We start from the raw sequence: 25,617 nt of genomic DNA on the forward strand, positions 1-25,617 counted from the left end.
ATTATTCACAGATACAGAGAGTTCAGAAAAAGTTAGCAAAAAAGGGAGGTGGGATGGCAGTACTTTTCAGTAAAGTGTGTAAAGGGGGAAGTCCTTGAGGGGCAATGACAGAATCCATTTGGTTAGAATTGAGAAACAAAAAGGGAATTATCACGCTACTGGTGGGTATTCTATACTCCTCCAAATAGTGAAAGAGAAAAAGATAAGGGAACAAATCTGCAGGGAGGTCACATAGATGTGAAAGTGGTGATATTGGGAGGATTTTAATTACCCAAATATTGACTGAGATTGTGTTAGATGGGAAAGGAGGGGAAGGAATTTCCTAAATTTCTTCTTGGTCCAACTAAAAAGGAGACATTGCTGGAACTGGTGCTGGGGAATGAAATGGGCCAAATAGATCAAATGTCTATGAGAGAACCCTTGGGAAATAGTGATCATCATATCATAAGGTTTAGATTAGCAATGCAGAAGAGCAAGGCACAATCTGAAGTAGAGCTTCTAAATTGAAGAGGGATAACATCAGTTGGGCTAGAGGGATTCTAGTCGGGAAAAACTGGATGATCTTAAAGGAGGATATGTTTCAGGTACAGGATATGCTAGGTACATTCCAAAAAGAGGGAAAGGCAGGGGAACCAAAGCAAAAAAAAAAGTGAATATGATTAAACAAAACAGGATGTTTTTTTTAAATTTGCTCATAGGATGTGGGTGTTGCTAGCTAGGCCAACAGTTATTGCCGATCCCTAATTGCACTTGTTCAGAGGGCATTTAAGTCAACCACATTGCCATGGGTCTGGAGTCACATGTAGGCCAGACCAGGTAAGGACAGCAGATTTCCTTTTCTAAAGGACATTATTGAACCAGATGGGTTTTTCTGACAATCGGCAATGGTTTTGTGGTCATCATCAGACTTTTAATTTAAATTTCACCATCTGCCGTGGTGGGACTCAAACCTGGGTCCACAGAGCACTGCCCTGGGTCTCTGAAATACTAGTCCAGTGACAATACCACTATGCCACCACCTCCACAAGCGTATAATGGATGTCAGTCGAATTCTTCAAGTGAGAACAAGGCCAAATACAATTATGATGAGAAAGAAAGTAAAGAGGAAATTAAGACTGGCAAAGAGAGAATATGAGAATAGAGTGGCAGTTAACATAGAAGGGAACCCAAAAGTCTTCTACCAGCATGTAAATAGTAAGAGGCAGTGAGAGCCCTTTTAGGGACAAAGAAAGTGATATATGCTTTGAGTGCAGGGTAAATCCAGAATACTTGAGTACTTTGTATTGGTGTTTACTAAGGAAGAGGATGCTGATAAAATACCTGGAAAAGTGGAGATGGTAGAGGTAATTGATGGGGTAAAAAAATTGATAGGCAGGATGCACCTCTGAGGGTGTTGGAAGCAGAGGTAATCAATGATTTCAAGGAAATTGGATGGGAACTTGGGGAAAATAAACTGGCAGGGCTACAAGGATAGAGCCAAGGAATGGGACTAACTGGATTGTTCTTCAGAGACCCAGCATGGCCTCTTTCAGTGTCATAATGACTCTATGACTACTCTAAGACTTCCTCTTTAACTCATTCAGGAGTTGTAGGGATCACTGACAAGGTCAGCATTTATTGCCAATCCTTATACAACAGAGTGCTTGCTGGGCCTTTCAGCGTCCAGTTGTGAGTCAAACGCATTGCTGTGGTTCTGGAATCACATATAGGCCAGGCTAGACAAGGATGGCAAATTTCCTTCCCGAAAGGGCATTAGTGAACCAAATGGGTTTTCACAACAATCCATTAGTTTCATGATCACCATTACTGGTACTAGCTCTTTTAATTCCAAAGTTACTTAATTAATTTAATTTAAATTCCATGGCATGATTTGAACTCACATTTTCAGATCATCAGTCCAGGCCTCTAGATTACCAGTCCAGTTAACACAACCACAGTGCTACCATACCCCCATTAGGGCATGGTTAATAACACTGGATTGTCCTAACACCAATCGGTTGGTTGCGCCAACGCTGGTGGAATAATTGTGATATATTGTACTGGTCAGCACCAATTTCTGTACAGATGCTGATTTGGTACCTATTGTCTTTGGTTAGCTCTAGGTACCCATACATGTAGAGCCATTAGTGCTGGGTTGCCTCAAGTGCTTTATGCCAACAAGAACACAGTATTGCAAGTCACTAAATCAAAATCCCCAGATTTTAAGTGCTTATCTCTTCTGATATTTTTTTTCAGTGGGGAACAGGGCAGGTGCTGCAATTATCAATGCTGTGATCCAGTGAAAGACACAACTGAACCAGAACTTCTGAGAAGTGGCATAGTGGGATTGTCACTCCGCTCCTATTTATTTACATTAGTTGGGAGCTACACATTTCTCATCCAGCCTTCTGACTTGGGCCTGATGAGAAAAGTGCAGCGCAGGGGGTTCCGTGATCTTCTGTGCAATGCAAGATTGTCGGAGTAAAGGAAGCTACGCCCCCTTTTTATGGCACTAGCTGCCATAAATAAGTAGGTAAGCTTAAAGATCCCAGCCATTTTGAGAAGCCAGGAAGAAGGTAAGTGTGTAAGATAAGAGGGTGAGAGGATAGGGTGCTTGGGGCGGGGACTGGGGGGTTGGGTGGTCAGTTGGGGAATAGGATGGGCAGGGGGGATAGGATGGGTAGAGGGGATAGGATGGGTAGGAGGGATAGGTTGGGTCAGGAGGGGCAGCTGAGTGGTGAGTAGGATGGTTTGGCGAGGGTAGGATGGGTCAGGGGGGTCGTTGGGTTGTGGGGGGATAGTTGGGGGATGGTCACAAGTGTAGTCTGGGGGTCCAGTGGGGTGTCAGGGTAGGGTGGGGGGCAGGGCTCTGTACTATAGTTACCCAGGAATTAGAAGTGGTTTTAATTCTTCTAATTTTTCCTGGGTAATTATTCTGCCAAAAGAGTCAAACCATCCGAAGTTTCTGATTTAAATCAGTGTATCAATTGGTTCCCAGTGCAGGGTGACTGCTCATTGGAAGTCTGAACTTTCCAAACAATTCCCATGCAGTCCTTGCGTGGGGACTTCCAGGGGGGCCCCCATCGCATCTTCTAGGGTATGGAAGTTCTGGGCCACTTTTTAAAATGCTGATGTGCTGTTAAAAATAGTTTACAATGCTTAAAATCCTTCAATGGATTGGACAAAGCCATGCTGTCCATTCAAAAAAAATCAGAAATCTGAGCACACAGCTATGAGTTTACTTTGTCTTCTCTTAGTTTCTTTCAAGGCATGACTGGAAAAGGAAGGGTTACAAGAATTTTCTTAGAACCTCAATGACCTTGTAAAAAAGAAAGCCTACATTACCTATCCAGCCAGGTCCATGGATTTAAGAGAATGATGCTAGAAGCAACAAATTCAGTGCTGGAACTGGGAAAAAATTAGCCTATGATCAGACAAAATTTGACTTTTTATTGAGTAGAATCCATTTTTTGCACGATGAGTATGTTTCCTACAGCCAAACATAAGGAAAATGTGCAAGATTAAAATATTCTAAACATTTGAACACTATTCATTCAGTCACCCATATATTTTAACCATTCTTTAATTAAACTATTCTTATTTTTCTTAAACATAATTATTCACATTATGGCTCACAATTCATGAAAAAAGGAGCATGATTTATATCCTGCAAGTAGGATGGCCAATAACTTGTGAACAATATAAGGTAGGCACTACTCGAAATATAAATTGCAAACCATGACTCTTCATTCTAGGTTCCATTCATACAACATTAAGCAAGTAATTGCAATTAACCTGATGATGGGTAGATGTAAATTATCTTTAAATGGCAACTAAATAGGTGAATGCACTGTATAGGTGCTCCATCACAGGGCATAGAGTTTTCAAACATACTATATGCACTTCCTTTGCAAATCCCAGTATCCAAAAAGAAACCAAGCTTTGATGACAGAACATCCTCTCCACATCATGCAGTACCATTTAGCTTTGTAAAATTGAAGCACCACTGACCATTTTTTCAAAGGTAACCAGCAACTGGGGCAAGTATATCTGAGGATAAATTTTGGCCTTAAATTCACCTTTGCATTGCTTCACGTTGCTACAGTTCATGACTCATGAAGTACAGGTCAAATGTAATCACCAAGATGCTTCTTCAATTGAACTTACTTTCATTAATAGCTATTCTGAATATTTCAAAATGCGTTATTCTTCTACAAGCGAGTTACTCAGCTTTAATTTTTATCATCTGAAGTCATTCTTCAACTGTTCAAAAATTCCTCAGAATCTGTATATTCATTTTACTTTTTAAATTTTCTGATTTTTTTAATCCTTTGTCCAATGTTTTCCTGTGATGTCTTGTCCAAGTAGCCAAGTATTCAACTCCAGATAGTGAAGGTCAGGAGACTATTAAAGGGAGGGGAAAGTCACCCTTGAATTAGATTCCATTTTCACATGAGAGCCACGCCATGCACATCCTGCAAATAGGGAGTGCTGTGGATAAATAGCACTGAACAGTGGGTGTACTAGCTCTTTCTCCCCTTTCTAGCCAAGGAACGTTGAAATCATAAAGTCAGCATTGACAAGGGAAACCTCCTTCTGTCTTTAACTCAGCTATTCACCTCCTCAACAAGTTATGCCTTCAGTGAAATGTAGGCTAATCTGTTTTAAAAGCAGCTCCACACACTGCAACTGTATTTAATTTTTATTATGTTTTATAGGTTTTGGTAGCAATACAAGGTTTCTAGATGTGAAATTCTGGTTCTGGTTCAACTCCATTTCACATCTAAATGACCAGAAACCTGCACCTATCATGATGCATTACGGACCCAAGAACTGTTGTGAATCAGTTATTATTATAGTTAACTTTTCTAAATAAGAACGTGTTTTAAAAAGAAATCATTTGGGGTCAGCGAATAAAGGCTTCAAGCCTCTTGTATAATAATATTCTGGTTAATAAATGGCAACATAACTATTTATTTATATATATATATATATGTTTTATATATATATATAATATATATATAGTTATGCCACTATTTATTAACCAGATTATGCAAGAGGCTTGAAGCTTTTATGCTTCTGTTCCCAAATGATATCATCATACTCCTGAATGATATATTATATATATTATACACATCTATGGAACATTTTTCATTCAGTATTGTAGGGTATCAATTTAGTTAACTTTAAATTTATGCCAAATCATTGAATATTTTTTCATGATATGAAAAAACAAATCTAGTTTCTGGCCTTTCATTTATTGCTAGATTGTGAAATATTTATTTTACTCCACCTTTCAATGACAAAATATAACATAAAATGCAGCTAAAAAATTTCCCCTACAGGATTCATTACTTCATTCACTTTAATGCAATTTGTTCCCTTGTGAATAATGTCTTGTGATATGGACAGAAACTGGTAAGCTGGGCTAATAATCGTTGATCAATGCTACCAATTATCACCAACTGTCGTCTCTTACACTTCGCCTGATTCTGCAGCAATGAACAGCACCAAGGCAAGGTTATAATACAAAGTACAGTAATTACATAAAAATGCTAAAGATTGTACATCCATTATTTTCTGAGCCCTGTTTCATTTTTCAACAACCTTAGAACTGGCCTTCTCAAGAGTACATAAGTAAAAGGAAAAACAATCTAAACAGAAATCTAAAATTATATCCATTAGCGGGTGATTAAAAGGTCCAGACAAAGCCATGGTTATTATAAAAAACTTACAGCTATTTGTTTTTCCAGATTTTCTTTAGTTATAAGTAGAGTGCTGTTCTCCTCCTTGCACTTAGTTACCTTAGCAACACACACCTGTCAAATAAAGGATATTGAACAGATATGATTATTCACTGTGCATTTTATGAACTGATTCATTTTATCATTTAGATTTCTCCTTAGGAGGCTCTACATGACTTGTAGCAAGTTAATCAACAGACGATTTTTTTTATTGGAAAATTATTTCTCCCTATACAATTCAAATCCTTACAGATTACAATGTGGTAGATATAAAACGCAACTTTCTGAAAAATAAAAACTCAAAAATTATCAGCTGTGAAGCTAATACTTTTGCTATGTGGTGCCAATGACAACCCTTGACTCTAGATTCCAGCCTGAAATCAGAATTACTTATAGCAAACTAGTATATATAATTTCATATGTGGACAATAGGGAGACAACATGATGGTTCTCTTCCAGTTCCTGGAGACAAGCTGGTCAAGTCATGCAACTAGTGGTTACTTGGTAACCACTTGATGGTTGACTGAGAACCATAGATGAAGCTATGTGCCAAGTCAGAACCAATGTTTGGAACCAAAGGATGCAGATATTCAAAAAGTGTTGCCATATTTCTAAATAACCACACAAACAAGGGACACTAATACAAAAGCAAGGAATATTGATTAATCTGTAGAAGACATTGTTGAGGCTATGGCTGGAGTATATCATGCTGTTAGAGCTGGAGTATATTGTGCTGTTGTAGCTGCAGTATTGTGTTTTGAGCATTATATCATAGAAGGAAAACTATGATCATGAAAATGGAACTATGTAGATTCAATAATATTAAGGATATAGTTATAATGAGAAACTTAGAAAAAAGTAGGTCTGTATTCATTGGAACAAAAGTTAAGGAATATCAAATAAAAATACTTCTGTTTCCAAAAGAGTTTGAGGTACATAGTGAAAGATTATTTACTTTCTAACCAGCAGAGAAATACTGTTATTTCTGGTGGGCACTGAATTGACAATAAGGAGGCATAAGCTTAGGATTAGTTCCAAAAGCATTCATATTTTCATATGAATAATTTTTAGGATAGAACACCAATGCAAGTGGCCACTGAAATCAAATCAATCATAGCATTTAAAAATATATGACAGGGTTCAGGGAAAAGAATATGAGAAATGAGAATTGGCCTGGGTGTAGTGGCATAATACTGTGACTCCTTTGATTCTACATGCACAAGACATAAAATGAAGAATGGGAAGCCCCACACTGCACCAATCTGGCTGTGTGTCTGGCAACTGCCCCAGGCAATCAGAATCCCAATTAAGAAGATCAACATCACATTCCTAAGGCATCATGCTCATTTCAACTACATGTTAACTCAAAATAGAGCATGCCATGCCTATTCTCAACTCGCGAGCAAAACTTAGTGGAATTGGGCTCAAGAGCTCCTTGAGGCACTGTAAAAGGGGGGCTGTCAGATATAACACATTGAATCACAGGATTCTTAACTGTCAGAATTGCTAGGACTGTTTCCAGCTTCCAGATTGCACTTATCTTATCTTGAAACTCTGTACTCAACTCTCTTTAGGGGTGCCATATTTACTTCCTTCTTCTGGATGGAGCAAGATTTGGAACAGGGACAAGATCCTCAGCAACCACAACAGGCATCAGCCTCTGGACCCCAGAAGACAATAAGTTAAGAGATGTGCTCAGGAGGCCATAACCAGCACACCAGCTCTAGGGCCAAAAACTCACCAATTGTTGATTCTCTCATGTGGAGGATGTGGCCATCAGGGAGCTAGGCTATGAGCCAGCAACACTGATTGACAGAAACAGATTCCACTCTATGAAAATCAACAATTTATATAAATATAATGCCTTGAATGTAATAAAATGTACCAAGGTGCTTTACAGGGGCACTATTGAAACGAAATACAACACCAAGCCTGATAAGGCAGCATTAAGTCAGATGACCAAAAGCTTGGTCAAAGGTTTTAAGGACTGTCTTAAAGGGGGAAAGCAAGATAGTGAGGCAGAGAGGGACAGTGAGGGAATTCTGGAGGTTTGCACCTCGGCCCTAATGTACATAAAATCAATGTATAGATAGTGGCCAACCAAAGGAACATCATCATGCAAATCTGCACAAAATGCCTAGGAAGCTGCCAAAACTCAGAGATTCCAACATCCCCTACGCTATGAGGAATGCAACAGGATGTCTGTTGGGAGATAGGGTATATCCCTTGCAGACCTGGGTTATAACACCAAAGTGCAACTCCAACCACCATCCCTCCCCATCCCGCATCCTCCAAAGCACAAGTAGAGATGCAATCAAAACCAGTGCTCAGAATCTTTAGTGCACATGACAGAACTGCAAAAGCAAAGGTTCAGACTTCTGGACCACTCAGGGGCTCCGAACAATATGCCCCAAATACATTGTTACACAATGTCATGCTCTGAAGCATATTGAACAACATTGCATTTTAAAGGAGCCTGTATTATTATGATGACAAGCAGTAACAACAGTCATCATTGGAAATGTTGTCAACTGTGATGGGGATAGTCTTGAACTTCAAATGGACATAGACATGTTGGTGGATTGGGCAGACAAGTGGCAGATGAAGTTCAATGCAGAGAAGTGTGAGATGATTCATTTTGGCAGGAAAGATATGGTGAGACAGTATAAAATAAAGGGAGGGCCTCTAAAGGAGGTGCAGGAACAGAGGGACCTCGGTGTATACGTACATGGGTCATTGAAGATGGCAGGGTATGTTGTGAGAGCAATTAATAAAGCATATAGTATCTTAGCCTTTATTAATAAAGGCATTTTGTACAAGAGTAAGGAGGTCATGTTGAACTTGTATGAAACACTAGTTAGGCCTCATCTGGAGTACCGTGTCTAGTTCTGGGTGCCATAATTGAGGGAGGATGTGAAGGCATTGGAGAGAGTACAGAGGAGATTCACAAGAATGATTCCCGAGATGAAGACCTGTAGCTATGAGGATAAATTGGAAGGTTGGGACTGATCTCTGTGGAGAAAAGAAGGCTTAGAGGAGACTTGATAGAGGTATTCAAGATCTTGAGGGGTATGAACAGGGTAAATAGTGAGAAACTGTTCCCACTCAAGAGAACATTAAGAACCAGAGGGCAAAGATTCAAAATAATTAGCAAAAGGAGTAAATGTGATGTGAGGAAAAATGTTTTCACCCAACGGTGGTTGGAGTCTGGAACAAACTTCCTGAAAGGGTGGTGGAGGCAGGTTCGATCGAGGTATTGAAAAGGGAATTGGATTGCTACCTGAAAAGAGAGAATGTGCAAGATTACAGGGATAATGCAGGAGAGTGGGACTAGGTGGAATGCTCTTGCAGAGAACCAGTGCAGACTCGATGGGCCGAATGGCCTCCTTCTGCACTGTAAAGATACTGTGCTACTGTGATCATCAGACAATAAGACTGGTAGAAGGAGAGGAAACATCAGAGGAGGGAGGGTCACATCAGTGTCTTGCAGCAAGCGATGTCAGTTTTTTAAAATTCATTCGTTCATGTGATGTGGGCATCACTGGCTAGACCAGCACATATTGCTCTTCCCTAATTGTTCTTGAGAAGGTGGTGGTGAGCCACCTTCTTGAACTGCTGTAGTCTATGTGGTGCAGGTACACCCACAGTGCTCTTAGGAAGGGAGTTCCAGGATTTTGACCAGCGACTGAGAAGCAATGGCTATATAGTTCTAAGTCAGAAGAGGCTTGGAGGGGGACTTGTAGGTGGTGTTCCCATTCATATACTGCCTTTGTCCTGCTAGGTGGTAGAGGTCATGGGTTTGGATGGAGCTGTCGAACCTATCTGGAAGTTGGAGTGGACCTATGGGAGACAGTTGGGAGCAGCGGAGCACACCATTTGAGCTGCTGAGAACCAGCACATGCTCAGTTTGAAAAACTGAGTGAAAAAAACAACTGTGACATCACAGGAAACTAGTCAGTTAATTGGTTATTAAGTGTTTGGCATAAGGGCAGTGTGTTAATAGCCAGCTTAGGACACCGGAGTTAGGGAAGATTTATAAATAAAAGGAATAGAAACTTTAAAATAAATACCTAAAACACATACTGTGTTATTAAGAAACATAACTCTTAGTTGTAGGTGGTACTAGTATTTAAAAAGCACAGTAAATTGTAGAAATTATTCTGAGTTAATTACAAAAGTAATTAAAATTAATTTAACTAAATAACATAAGTAACAATGGCAGGTGTGGTGCTGCAGCTCAAGGGCAAACACATCTGCAGAAAATGTAAGCAGTTAGAGGAATTCCTGATCAGGATTATTGATCTGGAAGCCGAGCTGCAGACACTGTGCAACATCAGAGATGGGGAGAAATACCTGGACACTTTGTATCAGAAGGATGGTCACACCTCTTGGAATAGGGTTGTCTGTTTTCATCAAATGAGAGGGACAGGAGGGTGTGTCTGTGAGTGAGACAAGTAAAGGGACAGAATAGACAAGAGTGGAGGAGCCTCAGACTTTACAATTGTCCAACAGTCTGAGGTGCTTGCAAACAGTGTGGATGAAAGCAAGGTCTGCAGGGTGGATGGGCAGACCAGTCTTGGGACCATGGTACAGGAAGCCATTCAAGTGGGAGGAGCAAAAAGGAATGTAGTGGTAGTAGGAGACAGCATAGTGAGGGGAATTGACACTGTTCTCTGTAGCAAAGAACGAGAGTCCAGAACACTGCCCAGTGCCAGGGTTCGGGGCCATCTGCTCAGGGCTGGAGAGGAACTTGCAGTGCGAGGAGCGGATCCAGCAGTCATGGTCCATGTAGGTACCAATGACATAGGCAGGACAAGGAAAGAGGTTCTGCATAGTCAGTATAAGGAGCTAGGCACCAAATTAACAAGCAAAACATCAAAGGGAATAATCTCTGGATTATTGCCTAAACCATGTGGAAATTGGCATAGGGCAAATAAGATTAGAGAAATAAATGCATGATTCAAAAACTGGTGTGGGAGAAGTGGGATACGGTTCGTGGAGCACTGGCACCAGTACTGGGGAAAGTGGGGGCTGTCTGACTGGGACGGTGTACACCTGAACCATGCTGGGACCCAGTGTTCTAGCGATCTGCCTAACTAGGAAAATAGGGAGTGTTTTAAACTAAATAGTGGGGGCAAGGGATCAAATTTAGGAAGATATGGTAAATCAAATAATAAAGACATGGCAAGAGAGAAAAATATTAAAATGGAAAATGATAGACTGTGACTGGAAGGGACAGAGAGTACAAATCTAAGAGTACATCAGCAGATAAGGCTAGAGGTTACAAAAATAATAAAAGGACAAAACTAAACGTTTTGTATCTGAATGCATGTAGCATTTGAAACAAAACAGATGAACTGATTGCGCAAATAGAGATAAATAAGCACCATCTGATAGCCATTACAGAGACATGGCTGCAGGATGACACAGATTGGGACCTGAATATTGAAGAGTACATGACATTTAGGAAGGACAGGAAGCTTGGAAAAGATGGAAGGGTGGCTCTGTTAATTAATAATGGTATAAGCACAATAGAGAGGGATGACCTAAGTTCAGGAAATCAGGATATAGAAGCAGTTTGGGTAGAGATGAGAAATGGTAAAGGCAAGAAGTCACTTGTGGGAGTGGTGTACAGGCCCCCTAACAGTAACCACATGGTAGGATGGGGTATAAAAGAAGAAATAATGGGAACTTGTCAGGAAGGTACAGCGATTATCATGGGAGATTTTAATCCACATATAGACTGGAAAAATCAGATGGACAAAGGTAGCCTAGAAGAGGAATTCATAGAATGTTTTTGGGCTAGTTTCTTAGAACAGCACATTCCGACACCAACCAGAGAGCAGGTTATGCTAGACCTGAGGAGAGTGCAAGAGGAGGACCCTGGGACAGGCAGTCAGCAGCACCTAGAGCATCTAGTCTATCTAGAAGGTCTAACAACTAATCTATACTCAAGTAGGAGTAAGGGTAAAATAAAAGCAAGGGTCCATATTCTATATTATACTTAGTTAAGATATGTCTGGGGATCTCAGTCCTGTGATTTGCACATCCTGCGCTATGTGGGAAATCCTAGACGCTCCTGGTGGTCTTGATGACCATGTGTGTGGGAAGTGCCTCCGGCTGGAGCAACTCGAGCTCCGGGTTTTGGAGCTTGAGCAGCAGCTGGGGCACTACGGTGCATTCACGAGGCTGGGAGGTTTGTGGATAGCACGTTTCAGGACATGGTCACCCCGCAGTTTAAGGAAGCGCAATCAGAGAGGGAACGGTGACCGCCAGACAGAAGATGGGGGCCAGGCAGGTAGCGAGGGAATCCCCCGAGTGCATCTTGCTCACAAACCGTTTTTTGGCTTTGGAAATCAGTGAGAGTGACAGTTCTTCTGTGGAGGCCAGCCAGAGCCAAGGTCATAGCACTGTGGGTGGTCCAGATGCTCAAGGGGGGACGAAAAAGCGTGGAAGGGCAATAGTGATAGGGGATTCGTTAGTCAGGGGAGTAGGCAGGCACTTCTGCAGCCATAGGATGGTATGTTGCCTCCCGGGTGCCAGGGTCAAGAATGTTACAGAACGGCTGCAGGGCATTCTGAAGGGGGAGGGTGAACAGTCAGAGGTCGTGGTCCATGTTGGGACCAATGACATAGGAAGAAAGAGAATTGAGGTCCTGCAAGCAGATTTTAGGGAGTTAGGTCGGAAATTGAAAAGCAGGACTTCAAAGGTAGTAATCCCCGATTATTCCCGGTGCCATGCAGTAGTGAGTATAGGAACAGAAGGTTAGAGCAGATGAATGTGTGGCTGGAGAGATGGTACAGGAGGGATGGCTTTAGATTCCTGGGACACTGGGACCATTTCTGGGGAAGGTGGGACCTGTACAAGTTGGACAGGTTACATCTGAACAGGAACGGGACCAACATCCTCACAGGGAGGTTTGCTAATGCTGTTGGGGTGGATTTAAACTAAATTGGCAGGGGTATGGAATCCTGAAAAATAGTTCAGAGGGGAGAGAAGCTGAGATGGAATCAGAAGTTAAAATGCTAATAAGTGAGTCTGGAAGGCAGATGAAACATAGGTTAGATGAGAAGGAAGTAAGTTTAGCAAGGCTAAATGGAATATATTTTAATGCAAGGAGCCTGAGGAATAAGACAAATGAGCTGAGGACATAGATAAGCACATGGGAGTATGATATCATAGCTATAACCGAGACTTGGCTAAAAGGGCAGGATCGGCAGCTCAATATTCCTGGTTATAGGGTATTCAGACAAGATAGAGAGTGGGATAGAAGAGGAGGGAGGGTCGCAATATTGATCAAGGAATCAATTGTAGCAGTGAGGAGGCATGATATCTTGGAAGGATCATCAAATGAGGCCATATGGGTAGAAGTAAAAAACACAAAAGCAGCAAACACACTGTTGGGTATGTACTATAGGCCCCCAAACAGTCAGGGAGAGACAGAGGATCAAATATGTAATCAGATTTCAGAAAAGTGTAAGAATGATAAGGCAGTAATAGTAGAGGATTTTAACTACCCAAATATTAATTGGGATAGTTTTAGTGTGCAAGGTAGGGAGAGAGCAAAATTCTTAAAGTTGCATCCAGGAAAACCTTTTTAACCAGTACGTAGAAAGCCCACCAAGGGAGGGGGCAGTTCTGGACCTGAAACTCAGAAATGAGCTTGGGAAGGTGGAAGGCATATCAGTAAGGGAGCATTTTGGAGATAACTCAGTTAGATTTAGGATAGTTATGGAAAAGGATAAGGTTGCACCGGGAATAAAAGTTCTAAGCTGGGAAAAGGCTAATTTCACTAAAATGAGATACAATTTGGCCCAAGTGAACTGGGAGCAGCTTATTGCAGATAAAACTGTGTCAGAGCAATGGAAGGCATTCAAGGAGGAAATAGCGAGAGTACAGGGCAAATGTGTTCCCGTAAAGACAAAGAAGGGGGGGCGAACCAAGTCCAGAGAACCCTGGATGTCAAGGAACATAAAGGTTAGGATTAAGACAAAAAGAGAAGCTTATAGCAGATACAGAGGGCTCAATATGGCAGAGTCCCTAGAGGAGTATAAAAAGTGCAAGAGGGAACTTAAAAAGGAAATTAGGAAAGCTAAGAGAGTGCATGAGAAAGCATTGGTGGGTAGGATAAATAAAAAACCCAAAGGGTTTTTAAAAATATATAAAGAGCAAGAGAATAACTAGGGAAAGAGTAGGGCCAATTAGGGACTGTAGAAGTAATCTGTGCATGGACCTGGAAGACGTGGATACAGTCCTCAATGAATACTTTGCATCGGTCTTCACAATGGAAAATGACGACACAGGTACAGACATCAGGGTGGAGGACTGTGAAATATTAGAGGAAATTAATAGAGAGAGAGGAAGTACTAGTGGGTTTAGCGGCCTTAAAAGTGGATAAATCCCACAGGCCCGAATGAGATGTATCCCAGGCTGTTGAGGGAGGCAAGGAAAGAAATATCAGGGGCCCTGGCAGTAATTTTCAAATCCTCTCTGGCCATAGGTGAGGTGCGATAGGACTGGAGGACTGTTAATGTTGTCCCATTATTAAAAAGGGAGGAAGGGATAGACCAGGAAATTTCTGGCCAGTCAGCCTAACCTTGGTGGTGGGGAAGTTACTAGAAAGAATTCTGAGAGACAGGATATATCTGCACTTGGAGAGACACGGATTAATCAGGGATAGTCAACATGGATTTGTTAAGGGAAGGTCATGTTTGACAAATTTGGTAGAAACTGAACTGGACTAGACATATTGTAAAGAACATATCTTTTTATTTCTGTTGTTCTGTGGGTTAAAATTACAATGGATGCAGTTTGAAAGACATGTCTGCTGGAACAGTGTGAGGGATAGATACAATGTTGCTGTCCTGGAACAGAGTGTGCCATGAAAGACAGGATGGTGCCAAGGAGGAGTTCAGTAATGGGGAACTGCCTGGCAACAACATTTTAACTGGCTCCTAACCAGGTGACCAGGTTTGTGTGAGAGCAGTGCAGAATAGCTCCTAGTCTGAAAAGAAAAAGACCTAAAACCTCCTGCTCCTGTGTGTGTCAGATTCCAGAAATTCTATAATAATAGCTAACTGGCTTTTTCTCCTCATATCTCTATAATCTGCTCTCTCTGTCTGAAAACCCCTGTCAAGAGGCAAAGGGGAAAATCACTGTTAGAGACACTGAAAGCCAAGTGCTCAACCAGTGAACTAAAGACTGAAAGTGCAGGAAGACCACCTTGTGTCGACAAGGAACTGAAAGGAATTTGGAAGGCATCACTCAAAATCAACCCATCGAATCCTGTACTCCGGAATTGGTGCTATTGAACTGTTTTATCCCACCCTTAAAATCCATGTTTTTGTGTGTCTTATATGTCTTGTATGTGTGTGTATAGGGATTTAAGAAGGGGTAGAGTTTAGGTCATAGAGTTAGAAATTAGCAGTTCATATTTCTTTCTTTTGCCACTGGTTAAAGACTTTGTTCAGTAAACAGTTATTTGCTTATTAAGTTTACAAGTCTGGTGCTCGTATTCTGTTAACCTAAATTAAACAATTAGGTGGGTTGATCAAATTTTTTCACATTTGTCTCCGCTCGGGATGCAGTGGGACTTCATATTTCAGCGCACTATAACCAGTGAGTTGTGACAATATAAATACTGTGGCTGCAAGAGCAGGTCAGAGGCTTGGAATCCTGCGGCGAATAACTCACCTCCTGACTCCCCAAAGGCTTTCCACCATCTACGAGGCACAAGTCAGGGGTGTGATGAAAAACTCTCCACTTGCCCGGATAAGTGCAGCTCCCACAACACCCAACAAGCTTGACACCATCCAGGACAATGCAGCCTGCTTGATTGGCACCCCATCCACAAACATTCACTACGTCCACCACCGACGCACAGTGGCAACAGTGTATACCATCCACAAGATGCACTGCAGGAACTCACCAATACTCCTTAGACAGCACCTTCCAAACCTATGGCCACAACCATCTAGAAGGGCAAGGGCAGCAGGCACATGGGAACACCACCGCCTGGAAGTTCCCCTCCAAGTCACTCACCATCCTGATCTGGAAATATATTACTGTTCCTTCACTGTCGCTGGGTCAAAATCCTGGAACTTCCTCCCTAACAGCACTGTGGGTGTTCCTACACCACATGGACTGCAGCAGTTCAAGAAGGCAGCTCACCACCACCTTCTCAAGGGCAATTGGGGATGGGAATAAATTCTGGCCTAGCCAGCAACACCCACATACTATGAATGAATAAGAAAAAAGCCTTGTGGGATACCGGACTCGTGTTGGGTCGCTAATGATATACAACTTATCAAGAAAGGGTAGAGGGATAAACCAGGAAACTACACCAGTCAGTCTAACATTAATATTAGGGACGTTACTGAAAATCATTATCAGGAACAAAACATACTTTCATTTGGAAAGGCATGGCTTAATCAAGTAGATCCAGCATGGGTTTAATAAAGGCAAATTGTATCTGACTAATTTGATTGAATTCTTTGAGGAGGTAACAAGGTTGCGCAGCAGATGTTGTATAGATGAATTTTAGAAGGCAGTCCACAAAGTGCCACACAGGAGGCTTGTTAAGTAGATGGAAGCTGTAAGGGGAAAGGTGGTGGTATGGATAAGAAATTGACTCAATTGTCAAGAAGCAGAGGGTAGTGCTAGATGAATATTTTTCAGACTAGTAGGTGGTTTGCAGTGGTGTTCCACAAGGGTCAGTTTAGGTCCATTACTTTCAATTTTTCTAAACTACCTAGAATTGGGAGGAGGGGGCAGCATCATCAAATTTGCAGATGGATTGAAACTTGGCAATGAAGTAGATAGTAATGAAGATAGCTCTAGACATCAGAATGACAGGATGGTGAAATGGCAGAAACATGGTAGATGGGGTTTAATGCAGAGAGGTGTGATGTGATGCACCCTGGGAGGATTAGTATGGAAAGGCAGCATACTATATATACATGGTACGATTTTGAAAAAGTGTAGATCAGCAGAGAGATCTTAGTGTCTATATACATAAATCCATAAAGGTGGCAGGGTAAGTTGATAAGGTATTAAAATCACCAGAATGCTGAGGGAAGTAAGGGTGGAATTGTGGAGGTACTGGCCATAATCTTCCAATGCTCCTTAGAAACGAGTGGTGCCAGAGGACTAGGGAATTGGAAATGTGTCACCCCTGTCCAAAAAAGTGTGTAAGGATAAAAACAGCAACTATGTGCCAATCAGTCTAACCTTGGTGATGGAAAAGCTTTTAGAAATGATAATCCACAACTATAAGCATACTGTCATTATAAATCTTTTCAACCCCACCATCGGCCACAGCCTTAATCATGGCTGCATGTCAACCATGGGTCAGTTGGTAGCACTTTTGCCGTTGAGTCAGAAGGTCATGGGTTCAAGTCCCAATCCAGGACTTGAGCACAAAAATCAAGGCCCACACTCCAGTGCAATACTGAGGGACTGCTACACTGTCAGACATGTCAGCTTTCAGATGAGATGTTAAACCGAGGTCACGTTTGCCCCTTCAGGTAGACAACAGCAGCAAAAACAATTTGTATTTATATAGCGCCTTTAACAAAATAAAATATGTCAAGGAGCTTTATAGGAGCAGTATGTAGCAAAACTGAACACCAAGCCACATAAGTTAATACTAGGGTAACTGATCAAAATGCTTGGCCAAAAGGTTGTTTTTAAGAAATGTCTTAAAGGAGGAAAGAGACATACGGAGGCAAAGGGGCTTAGGTAAGGAATTCCAGAGCTTAGGGCCTAGGTAGTGAAGGCGTAGCCATGGAGCAATTAAAATCAGGGATGCTCTAGGCCAGAATTAGATGAGCACAGGTATCTTGGGGGGTTCTGGGGCTGTACAAGATTATAGCAATAGGGAGTGACGATGCTATAGAGGGACTTGGAAACAAGGATGAAGATTTTACAAGGTATTGCTTGGCTGGGAGTCAGTGCAGATCGGCAAGTATGGAGGTGATAGGTGAATGGGACATGGCACGGGTAAGGATATGGGCAGCAGGGTTTTGGTTGACTTCAAGTTTACAGAGGGTAGAATGTGGTAGGCCAGCCAGAGTGTATTGCAATGGTCTAGGGGTAACAAAAGCATGGATGAGGGTTTCAGCAACAAATGAGCTGGGGCAGCGGCAAAGTTGGATGATGTTACAGAGGTGGCAAGAGTCAGTCTTAGTGATGACACCATTTCAAAGAAGTGCAATGTAGTGATACCTGGTGTGCTAGCCAATATCTATCCCTCAATCCATTCACAAAACAAATTATTGCAAAAGCAATTCATTGGTTGTGACGCACTATAGGATGTCCTGTGGTCATAAAAATTACTATATAAGTGCAAGTCTTTGAAGTTTTTCTTTCAAAAATGGCAAGCACAGTCTCATCCACTGGGGTGAGGGCATGCAGCTCTGCCTATCCCTTGCCAGTTAGTGCCACTGTTGCTTTTGACTGTACATTACTTTGTTCTAGAAGACCGAGGAAAGCATCTCAGTGAATGTGGTGCAATGTATTTGGGTGATATGACTGGATTTACTCAGATAATCCAAAGATCTAGAGCAGTATTCTAAGACATTTGAAGAAATTGTACCAGGGTGCAAATAAGTAAGTCACATATTTACCACAACGTAAGCCCCAATGGTTGCCAATATCCTGAGAATGGAACTGATGACAAAACAAAGCAATAAATATGAGAAGTCCAGCACTTCATATCACACTATTTAAAAATGTAAATTTCAGAATTTGTTGTTGCATTTGTGTGACATGGAGTCTTTCCTTGCAATTTCTGATTTTTATTCAGCTAAGTTGTTGCTTATAGTTAATGAAAAGTCAGTTCACACTTAGAATTTCAATTGGAATTCAAAAGCAAGGGGGTAATGTTGAGCTGAACTTACACAAAATCTTTTTGCAGTTGAAGTACTGTGCACAACTTTGGGTACACTATTATAAGAATGATATGAAGCAACAGAAAAGCAGCACATGCTAGGAAGAGGAATGAAAGATTACAGTCACGAAGAGAGACTTGAGAAGTTTTACACAAGAGCAAAGAGATTAGATGACCTGGTAGAAGTCTTCAAAATTCTAAAAGTTTGCAACGTAGTAAATACCGACAGAATGTTGTCAACAGTCAGCATAATAGCAACAAGAGGACACTAATTTAAGGTAATTGCACAAAGTAGTTACAGAAAGGCTAAAAACATTTTCCATTAAGGAGGTGAAATTTTGTACCACAAACTGTTTTTGAACCATAGTCTGCATTTTGTTTTCAAAAAAGTTTAGATATTATCTTGAAAAAACTGCATAGAAATTGGGAGAGTGGGATTAAGCAAGGTGGTACATGCAGAGAAAAACGTTTCCACAGATTTTATGGACCATAAGGCCCATTCCTGTACAGTAACATAGGTACAGGGCTACTGATTTCTGCTTTTTTGATTCATTCTTGAGCTATGTGTGTCCCTGTAAAGGCCAGAATTTATCGCCCATCCTTAGTTGTCTTTGAAAAAGTGGTCGTGAGATTTCTTCTTGAACTGCTGCACTCCCATGTGGTGAAGATACTCCCACAATGCTGTTAGGTAGAGGGTTCCAAGATTTTGACCCAACAACAAATGAAGGAACTGCAATGTATGTCCAAGTCAGGATGGCATGCAACTTGAAGGGAAACTTGCAGGTGGCAGTGTTCCTATGTACCCTTTTCCTTCTCTAGGTGGTGGAGTTTGCAGACTTAGGAGTTGCTACCAAAAGAAGCCTTGGTGGAGTGCACACTGTAGATAGTACACACTGTAACTACAGAATGCCTGCGGTGAGAAAGTGGAAGTTTAAGCTGGTGGATGAGCTGCCAATCAAGTGAACTACTTTCTCCTGTATGGTGTGTTCTTTCTGTGTTATTGTACCTGCCAACTGAAAAAAGCTTTCCATTCCTGACTTGTAGGCGATGGGGAGACTTTTTAGAGTAAATAGATTCCCAATCAGCACAGAAATTCAGCCGATACACTGCTCTATCAGCCACATTTATGTAGGTTAAGGGTGCTCAATAGAGGCTAGCCATAATAAGGTGCCAGCGCAAATCGCAATTCACTGTGCAGAAACCTGCACTATCTAAAACAAATACTAAAACTTAGCTGATGGCAGCAAGAAAGAGAACTAAAATTATTAACTTTAAACTTCTCTGAAGGGAAAGGCGGTTAAAAATACAAAAAAATTATTTGCAAAACCAGCTGGAGGAATGAAACACAGGCAGATGGGCAAGCAGCAGTGCCACCAAGTGTTGGGAGGATGAAAGATAAGCATGTGATTATCATGTATAACAATACTTAATTTCACATACGTCAACCTTCTTTTGCATATTACTTTTCCACTCTTTCATATAACTTTAGTTTTATAATTGAAATTCTAAGTGTACACTGACTTTTTGTTAACTGTAAGGAACAACTTAGCCACAAAATGAATAAAAATCAGAAATTGCAAGGAAAGACTCCAGGCCGAACAAAAGCAGCAACAAATCCTGAAATTTACATTTTTAAATAAGTCTGATATGGTGTGCTGGATGGTTCTTATTCATTGCCTTATCTCAGGATATTGGCAAACATTGGGGCTTACGTTATGGCAGAAATGTGATTTGCTTATTTTCACCCTTCAAATGTCTTAGAATACTACTCTAGATCTTTGGATCATTTCAGTAAATCCAGTCATATCACCCAAATACATTGCGCCACATTCATTGCCATGCTTTCCTCTATCTTCCAGGACAACGTCGTGCACCATCCTTAAAGGCATTAAAGCGTGATCTTTATTTCACCTTCGACAAACAAGGCACATCTGTTGGGGAAAAATATGAAGTCCAAGTCCAAGCTTCTGGGAGAGGTTGAAATTTACATGAAGGACAGTGGAATGGATAAATTTAATCAGGGTGTCACGAAAAATGCAATTTTTGGATGTTTTTTTTTAAAGCATTAATTTGGGCACTAGAAATTACAGCCTAAAAAATTGCAGGCCATTTTTCTAAAACTGTTGTATGTGATTCAGTTAGCTCAATTTTTATTTTTCTATTTTTTTACAATACATTGATAGGTGTTCTGATTAGTTATTCAAGATTAATTTCCCCAAACCTTCAATACTTTCTCATTCGCAACTTTCATTCCCACGTTCCCTGCTTCTTCAGTTCTGATTTTCTGCTGGTTTATCTTGAGCCAAAGTAAGACAGGCAAAAAATATACACTGGATACAAGACTTGTGATATATTATAAATAGACAGACAAGTGCTGTTTGCATTTAAACAACAGAAGCATGCCCGAAGTCCTTTAGGGAATCCTAGTCTGGAAGTGTAAAAGCTGGATTTTTGAAGCATTTTCACTATGATGCCCTCAAATTGTCTATGCAAATGATGAAACATTGTGAATGACTGCTGGATGGAGATGGCTGGGCAGTATTATGGTAAGGGAGAAAAAGATCACTTGGAGTTTAGATTAGGGTTAGTGGAAGTGAGTGGAAAAGAATAGTCAATGGGTCCAATGTTTGTTAGCCTAAGGCCAACTATAGATAAACAATGCCACTTAGTTTGGAGATGCAATTAGAATGTAAACAGCATGACAGAAGTAGTCTTAACAAGAAATAAGTGTGACACTGACAGGAATTGCGTACATAGTATAAGTCTTGCATGTTCCTCAAGTCTAAGTTTCTTCCTATAACGCTTCCTCTGTCACACATGGGCTCAAAGCAAATCAGAATTGAAAAAGTAGAAATGTACTTTTGTCTGCCGGCTTTAAATCAACAACGTGAAATGTCCATATTGCACAGAGGTCTAGAGCACCAAACTGTCCCTAATTCAGCACAGATTGTCAATCCTACTCAGAGAAGTCACAACATGGCTGTTGTAGGAAACAAAAAAATGCTATTGCTAAGGAAGTTAAGGAAGCTTTACTCTATGTTATGCCCAAGCTGGGATATGTTTGATTCCAATACTGAACACTTGGAATGGAAAGTAGTCTATTCCCCAGTTTTCACATCTTTCACACATTGATGCTAAAAGTAAAGGGAAAAATCCAAATCACAAAGGAAAGCAATAGAAAACTAACAAAGTGAGGGGGTGGGGAATGGCATAGAGAAAGAGAGAGGAAGAAAAGAGAGACATGCACACAAGAACAGAAAGTGAGAGGTACACACAGACAAGGAAGAAACATCAAATGAGAGGGTGGTGGACAGAAATAGCAGTAGAATGAGGAGGTGGGGGAGAGAGCGAGCTGTGGGTAAAGGAAAAGAGAATCATTCTCCAAAGTGTTGACATCTTTAGGAGAATTGGAGAAGGAAGAAAGTTGTCAATAACGAAAGAAAAAGGATCAGCAGAAAATGCTAATGGGTGGCAATCACATGAAAATGTAAAATTGGTAGGCAAGATCTGAAGTAAAAAATTTAAGAATAGGAACAAGTGAAATCAATATAATTTCAAATTATAAATGAGGTTATCCTTAACACCATATGTGCAGATTTCAACAAAATTAACAAATTCTACCCAGTGTCCTTCATAAACATTAACTTGAATATGATTGATACATAGGGCCCTCAGGATAAATTCCTTCTGATGTCAAAAATGTTGTGCAACACAATCTTACATGTTGGATTAAGAGGACAATGCCACCACAAACTGAGATTCTAGGTTTGAAATAAAAGTCTGGCATTTTATTTCACTATAGTTGCTATTGCATGGCTCAGGAGAAGCTGTAGACTTTAGGCAAAAAAATCCTTGCAGCATTTAAAATAAATAGTGCTCCATTCATTATGACTATGAGCATATATAAGTGTACCGACCTAAAGCAGGTGATCGTGCACTCATGCCTTTGCTTCAACATATCATTCATTATCTACACTCAGCCAGTGGTTTCAATAATAATTATTAGATCAATGTCCATGCCTCATACTCCTACAAATTCCCTATGTATTTCTTGTCTACTATCAAACTTGCCAATGCTACTAAGTCATGTGGTTAAGTGACAAGTACAAGAGGAGTAATAATATGCAAAAGAAACTGAAACAATTAATGGAAAGGCTGAGGAAACTCAGGAGGATTTAATATGAATAAATGCATAATACCAACCCAGGGTGCAATTTAGTGCATTTTTCCTTATAAAAACAATCAGTTGAAGATAGATCAAAGAGCATCAAGAACAATTCTAAACTTCGAGCATTAAGCCACAAAGACTGAATGCCATTTATGAAACTGCTCTTTTCAGAGCTAATAATGAGAAGGCATAAAAGTGCAAAGAAAGAAGTTTCTCCTTGCACAATGTTGCTGTTACAATATATAGTAAATGCAGGCTGTATTCTGGGTCAGTTCACTGGAGCAAAAGAAACAGCAAGATTCCAGGAGGAAGAAGTCTCACTCCACTTCACTTGAATCAGTCTGGCCTTTGACATCAAACGTGTACTATATGGTTTAGCATCAATGCAAAGATAATGGAATACATCAAACTGACGCCAAACTTCTAATATATATGCACCATTAAATAACCAGAACAAACTAATACCATATTTCCCCTTGATTTCTAAGACAGTTGAATCAAGTCTGCAATTCCTATTCACACTTGGAATATTAATTATTTAACCTTAGCGAGGTTGCATTTCAATGGTCCCAGCAGCACAGATACATTTGAGTCCCATGCAGTATTTGATTATCAGCCTATAATTACAGCCATAAATAAAGCAAATAAAGAACTAGGATTCACTTCAAGAGGGTTGAATTGAAAAGCAGAGGAGGCATGTTAAACATGTGTAGAAGCATGGTTAGACCACACTTGGAGTACTGAGAACAGCTCTGGTCTCAATATTGTAAAAAGGATATATAGAGTCACTACAGAAAATACAAAAAAAGTTTACTAGAATGAAACCAGAACTGAGAGGTTATATCTATCAGGAAAGAATGAACAGGCTGGGGCTCTTTAGAAAAGGGAAAACTCTGGGTGACCGATTGAGTTCTTTAAAATTATTAATGGATTTGATAGGATAGGCTGAGAAAAGATGTTTCCACTTGCAGGGGAGGCCAGAACTAGAGGCCATAAATATAAGATAGTCACTAATAAATTCAATTTATTCAAGAGAAACTCCTTCACCTAGAGAGTAGTTAGAATGTGGAACTCATTAGCAAAAAGAGTAGTTGAGGCAAATAGCATAGATGCATTTAAGGGAAGATAGATAAACACATGAGAAAAAGAGGATTAAAAGGATATGTTGATGGGGTTAGAAGAAGGGTGGAAGGAGGCACATGTAGAAGCTAAACATACCAGGTGTTGACCTATTGGTCCCGATGGCAGGTTTATTTACTGTAAATACTATGTAGTACTACCAATATCCTCCTGCCCCATTTGAATGATCCATATCTGCAGTGTCTATGGTAACAGATTTAATTTGAGCAGTCAGCAGAGAACTAGAGGGTAGAGATATTCAAGAAAGGCAAGAAATTGTAATTTCTAAATAGATTGCACAGCAATGAATCTGGAATGGACGGCCTACAAAATGTATTTCATACTGTAAAAAGAGCTTGAAATTATCTGTTGATTCTCACACGTGGTATAGTCTTCTACATCATCTGTGGAAGAAATGAACTTAAGTGATAAAATGGCCGATTTCATTTCATGCCATTTTATTTGGTCTGCAACTGGGAAATTAATAATCAGCTTGCAAGAGAAAATCACTGGTACACAGGAAGCATAGAAAATTGTTGCCTCTTAACTCCCAGCATTATGAATGGCAAAACAGTTTCAGAACAGATACACATATCTAAACAATAAAAATACTTTAAATGTTTTTAAAGGATAATCGGAAATGCCCAAAGATACCTAAAAAGGAAACACTGCACAATGCTTTAAGGTACTTGGAATCCCTGGAGTAAAAACACCATCAAAATGCATTGTATGGTAAGAAACACGAATTCTTGAATTGTTTACAATGAAACTCTGATCTACCTTAAAGTACAATTTTCACCTACAGCAGTTTGTACATTATATTCTGAATCATGTGCCTTTGGATGATTACAAGCCACTTTGAAAAGTAAAAGACTGACAGGTAAAGTCTTGAAGCATTCAATGTTTCTGATTACCTGCATGTCTTCTTCCACAGAAGTTACTCTTCGATTGGCTTCTCTTTCAAGCTCCTCCATTGTCTGAATCAGAACATCATTTTGTTCACTTAAGTCATTGACGTAAGACTGCAGAATCTGCACCTTTAACTAAAGAAACAAGGCAAAGTAAACAATGTGTAGAAATTCTGAAGTCATACAGACTCAAAACATTAACTCTGTTTCTCTCTCCACAGATGCTGCCAGGCCAGCTGAGTTCTTCCAGCATTTTCTGTTTTTCACAGAATCACACAGTGCAGAAGAGGCCCTTCGGCCCATCGAGTCTGCACCGACACGTGAGAAACACTTGACCTACCTACCTAATCCCATTTATCAGCACTTGGCCCATAGCTTTGAATGTTATGGCGTGCCAAGTGCTCATCCAGATACTTTTTAAAGGATGTGAGGCAACCCGCCTCCACCACCCTCCCAGGCAGCGCATTCCAGACTGTCACCACCCTCTGGGTAAAAAAGTTTTTCCTCACATCCCCCCTAAACCTCCTGCCCCTCACCTTGAACTTATGTCCCCTCGTGACTGACCCTTCAACTAAGGGGAACAGCTGCTCCCTATCCACCCTGTTCATGCCTCTCATAATCTTGTACACCTCGATCAGATCGCCCCTCAGTCTTCTCTGCTCCAACAAAAACAACCCAAGTTTATCCAACCTCTCTTCATAACTTAAATGTTTCATCCCAGGCAACATCCTGGAGACCAGAACTGCACACAGTACTCCAGCTGTGGCCTCACCAAGGTTCTATACAACTCCAATATGACCTCCCTACTTT

General features: G+C 40.6%; 1 protein-coding gene across 1 annotated transcript in view; it reads right to left on the reverse strand.

Moving 5' to 3' along the window:
* pmfbp1 (polyamine modulated factor 1 binding protein 1) overlaps positions 1–25,617 on the reverse strand; it is a 967,668-nt gene that overhangs the window by 867,725 nt on the left and 74,326 nt on the right. The window contains exons 3-4 of the mRNA XM_078544531.1: positions 24,814–24,942; positions 5,715–5,798 (exon numbers count right to left, since the gene is read on the reverse strand). Of these exons, the coding sequence (XP_078400657.1) occupies positions 5,715–5,798; positions 24,814–24,942 (213 nt within the window). The remainder of the gene's footprint in view (positions 1–5,714; positions 5,799–24,813; positions 24,943–25,617) is intronic.

The sequence above is a fragment of the Cetorhinus maximus genome, chromosome 6 (assembly GCF_964194155.1).
Source record: "Cetorhinus maximus chromosome 6, sCetMax3.hap1.1, whole genome shotgun sequence".
Taxonomy (NCBI): Eukaryota; Metazoa; Chordata; class Chondrichthyes; order Lamniformes; family Cetorhinidae; genus Cetorhinus; species Cetorhinus maximus.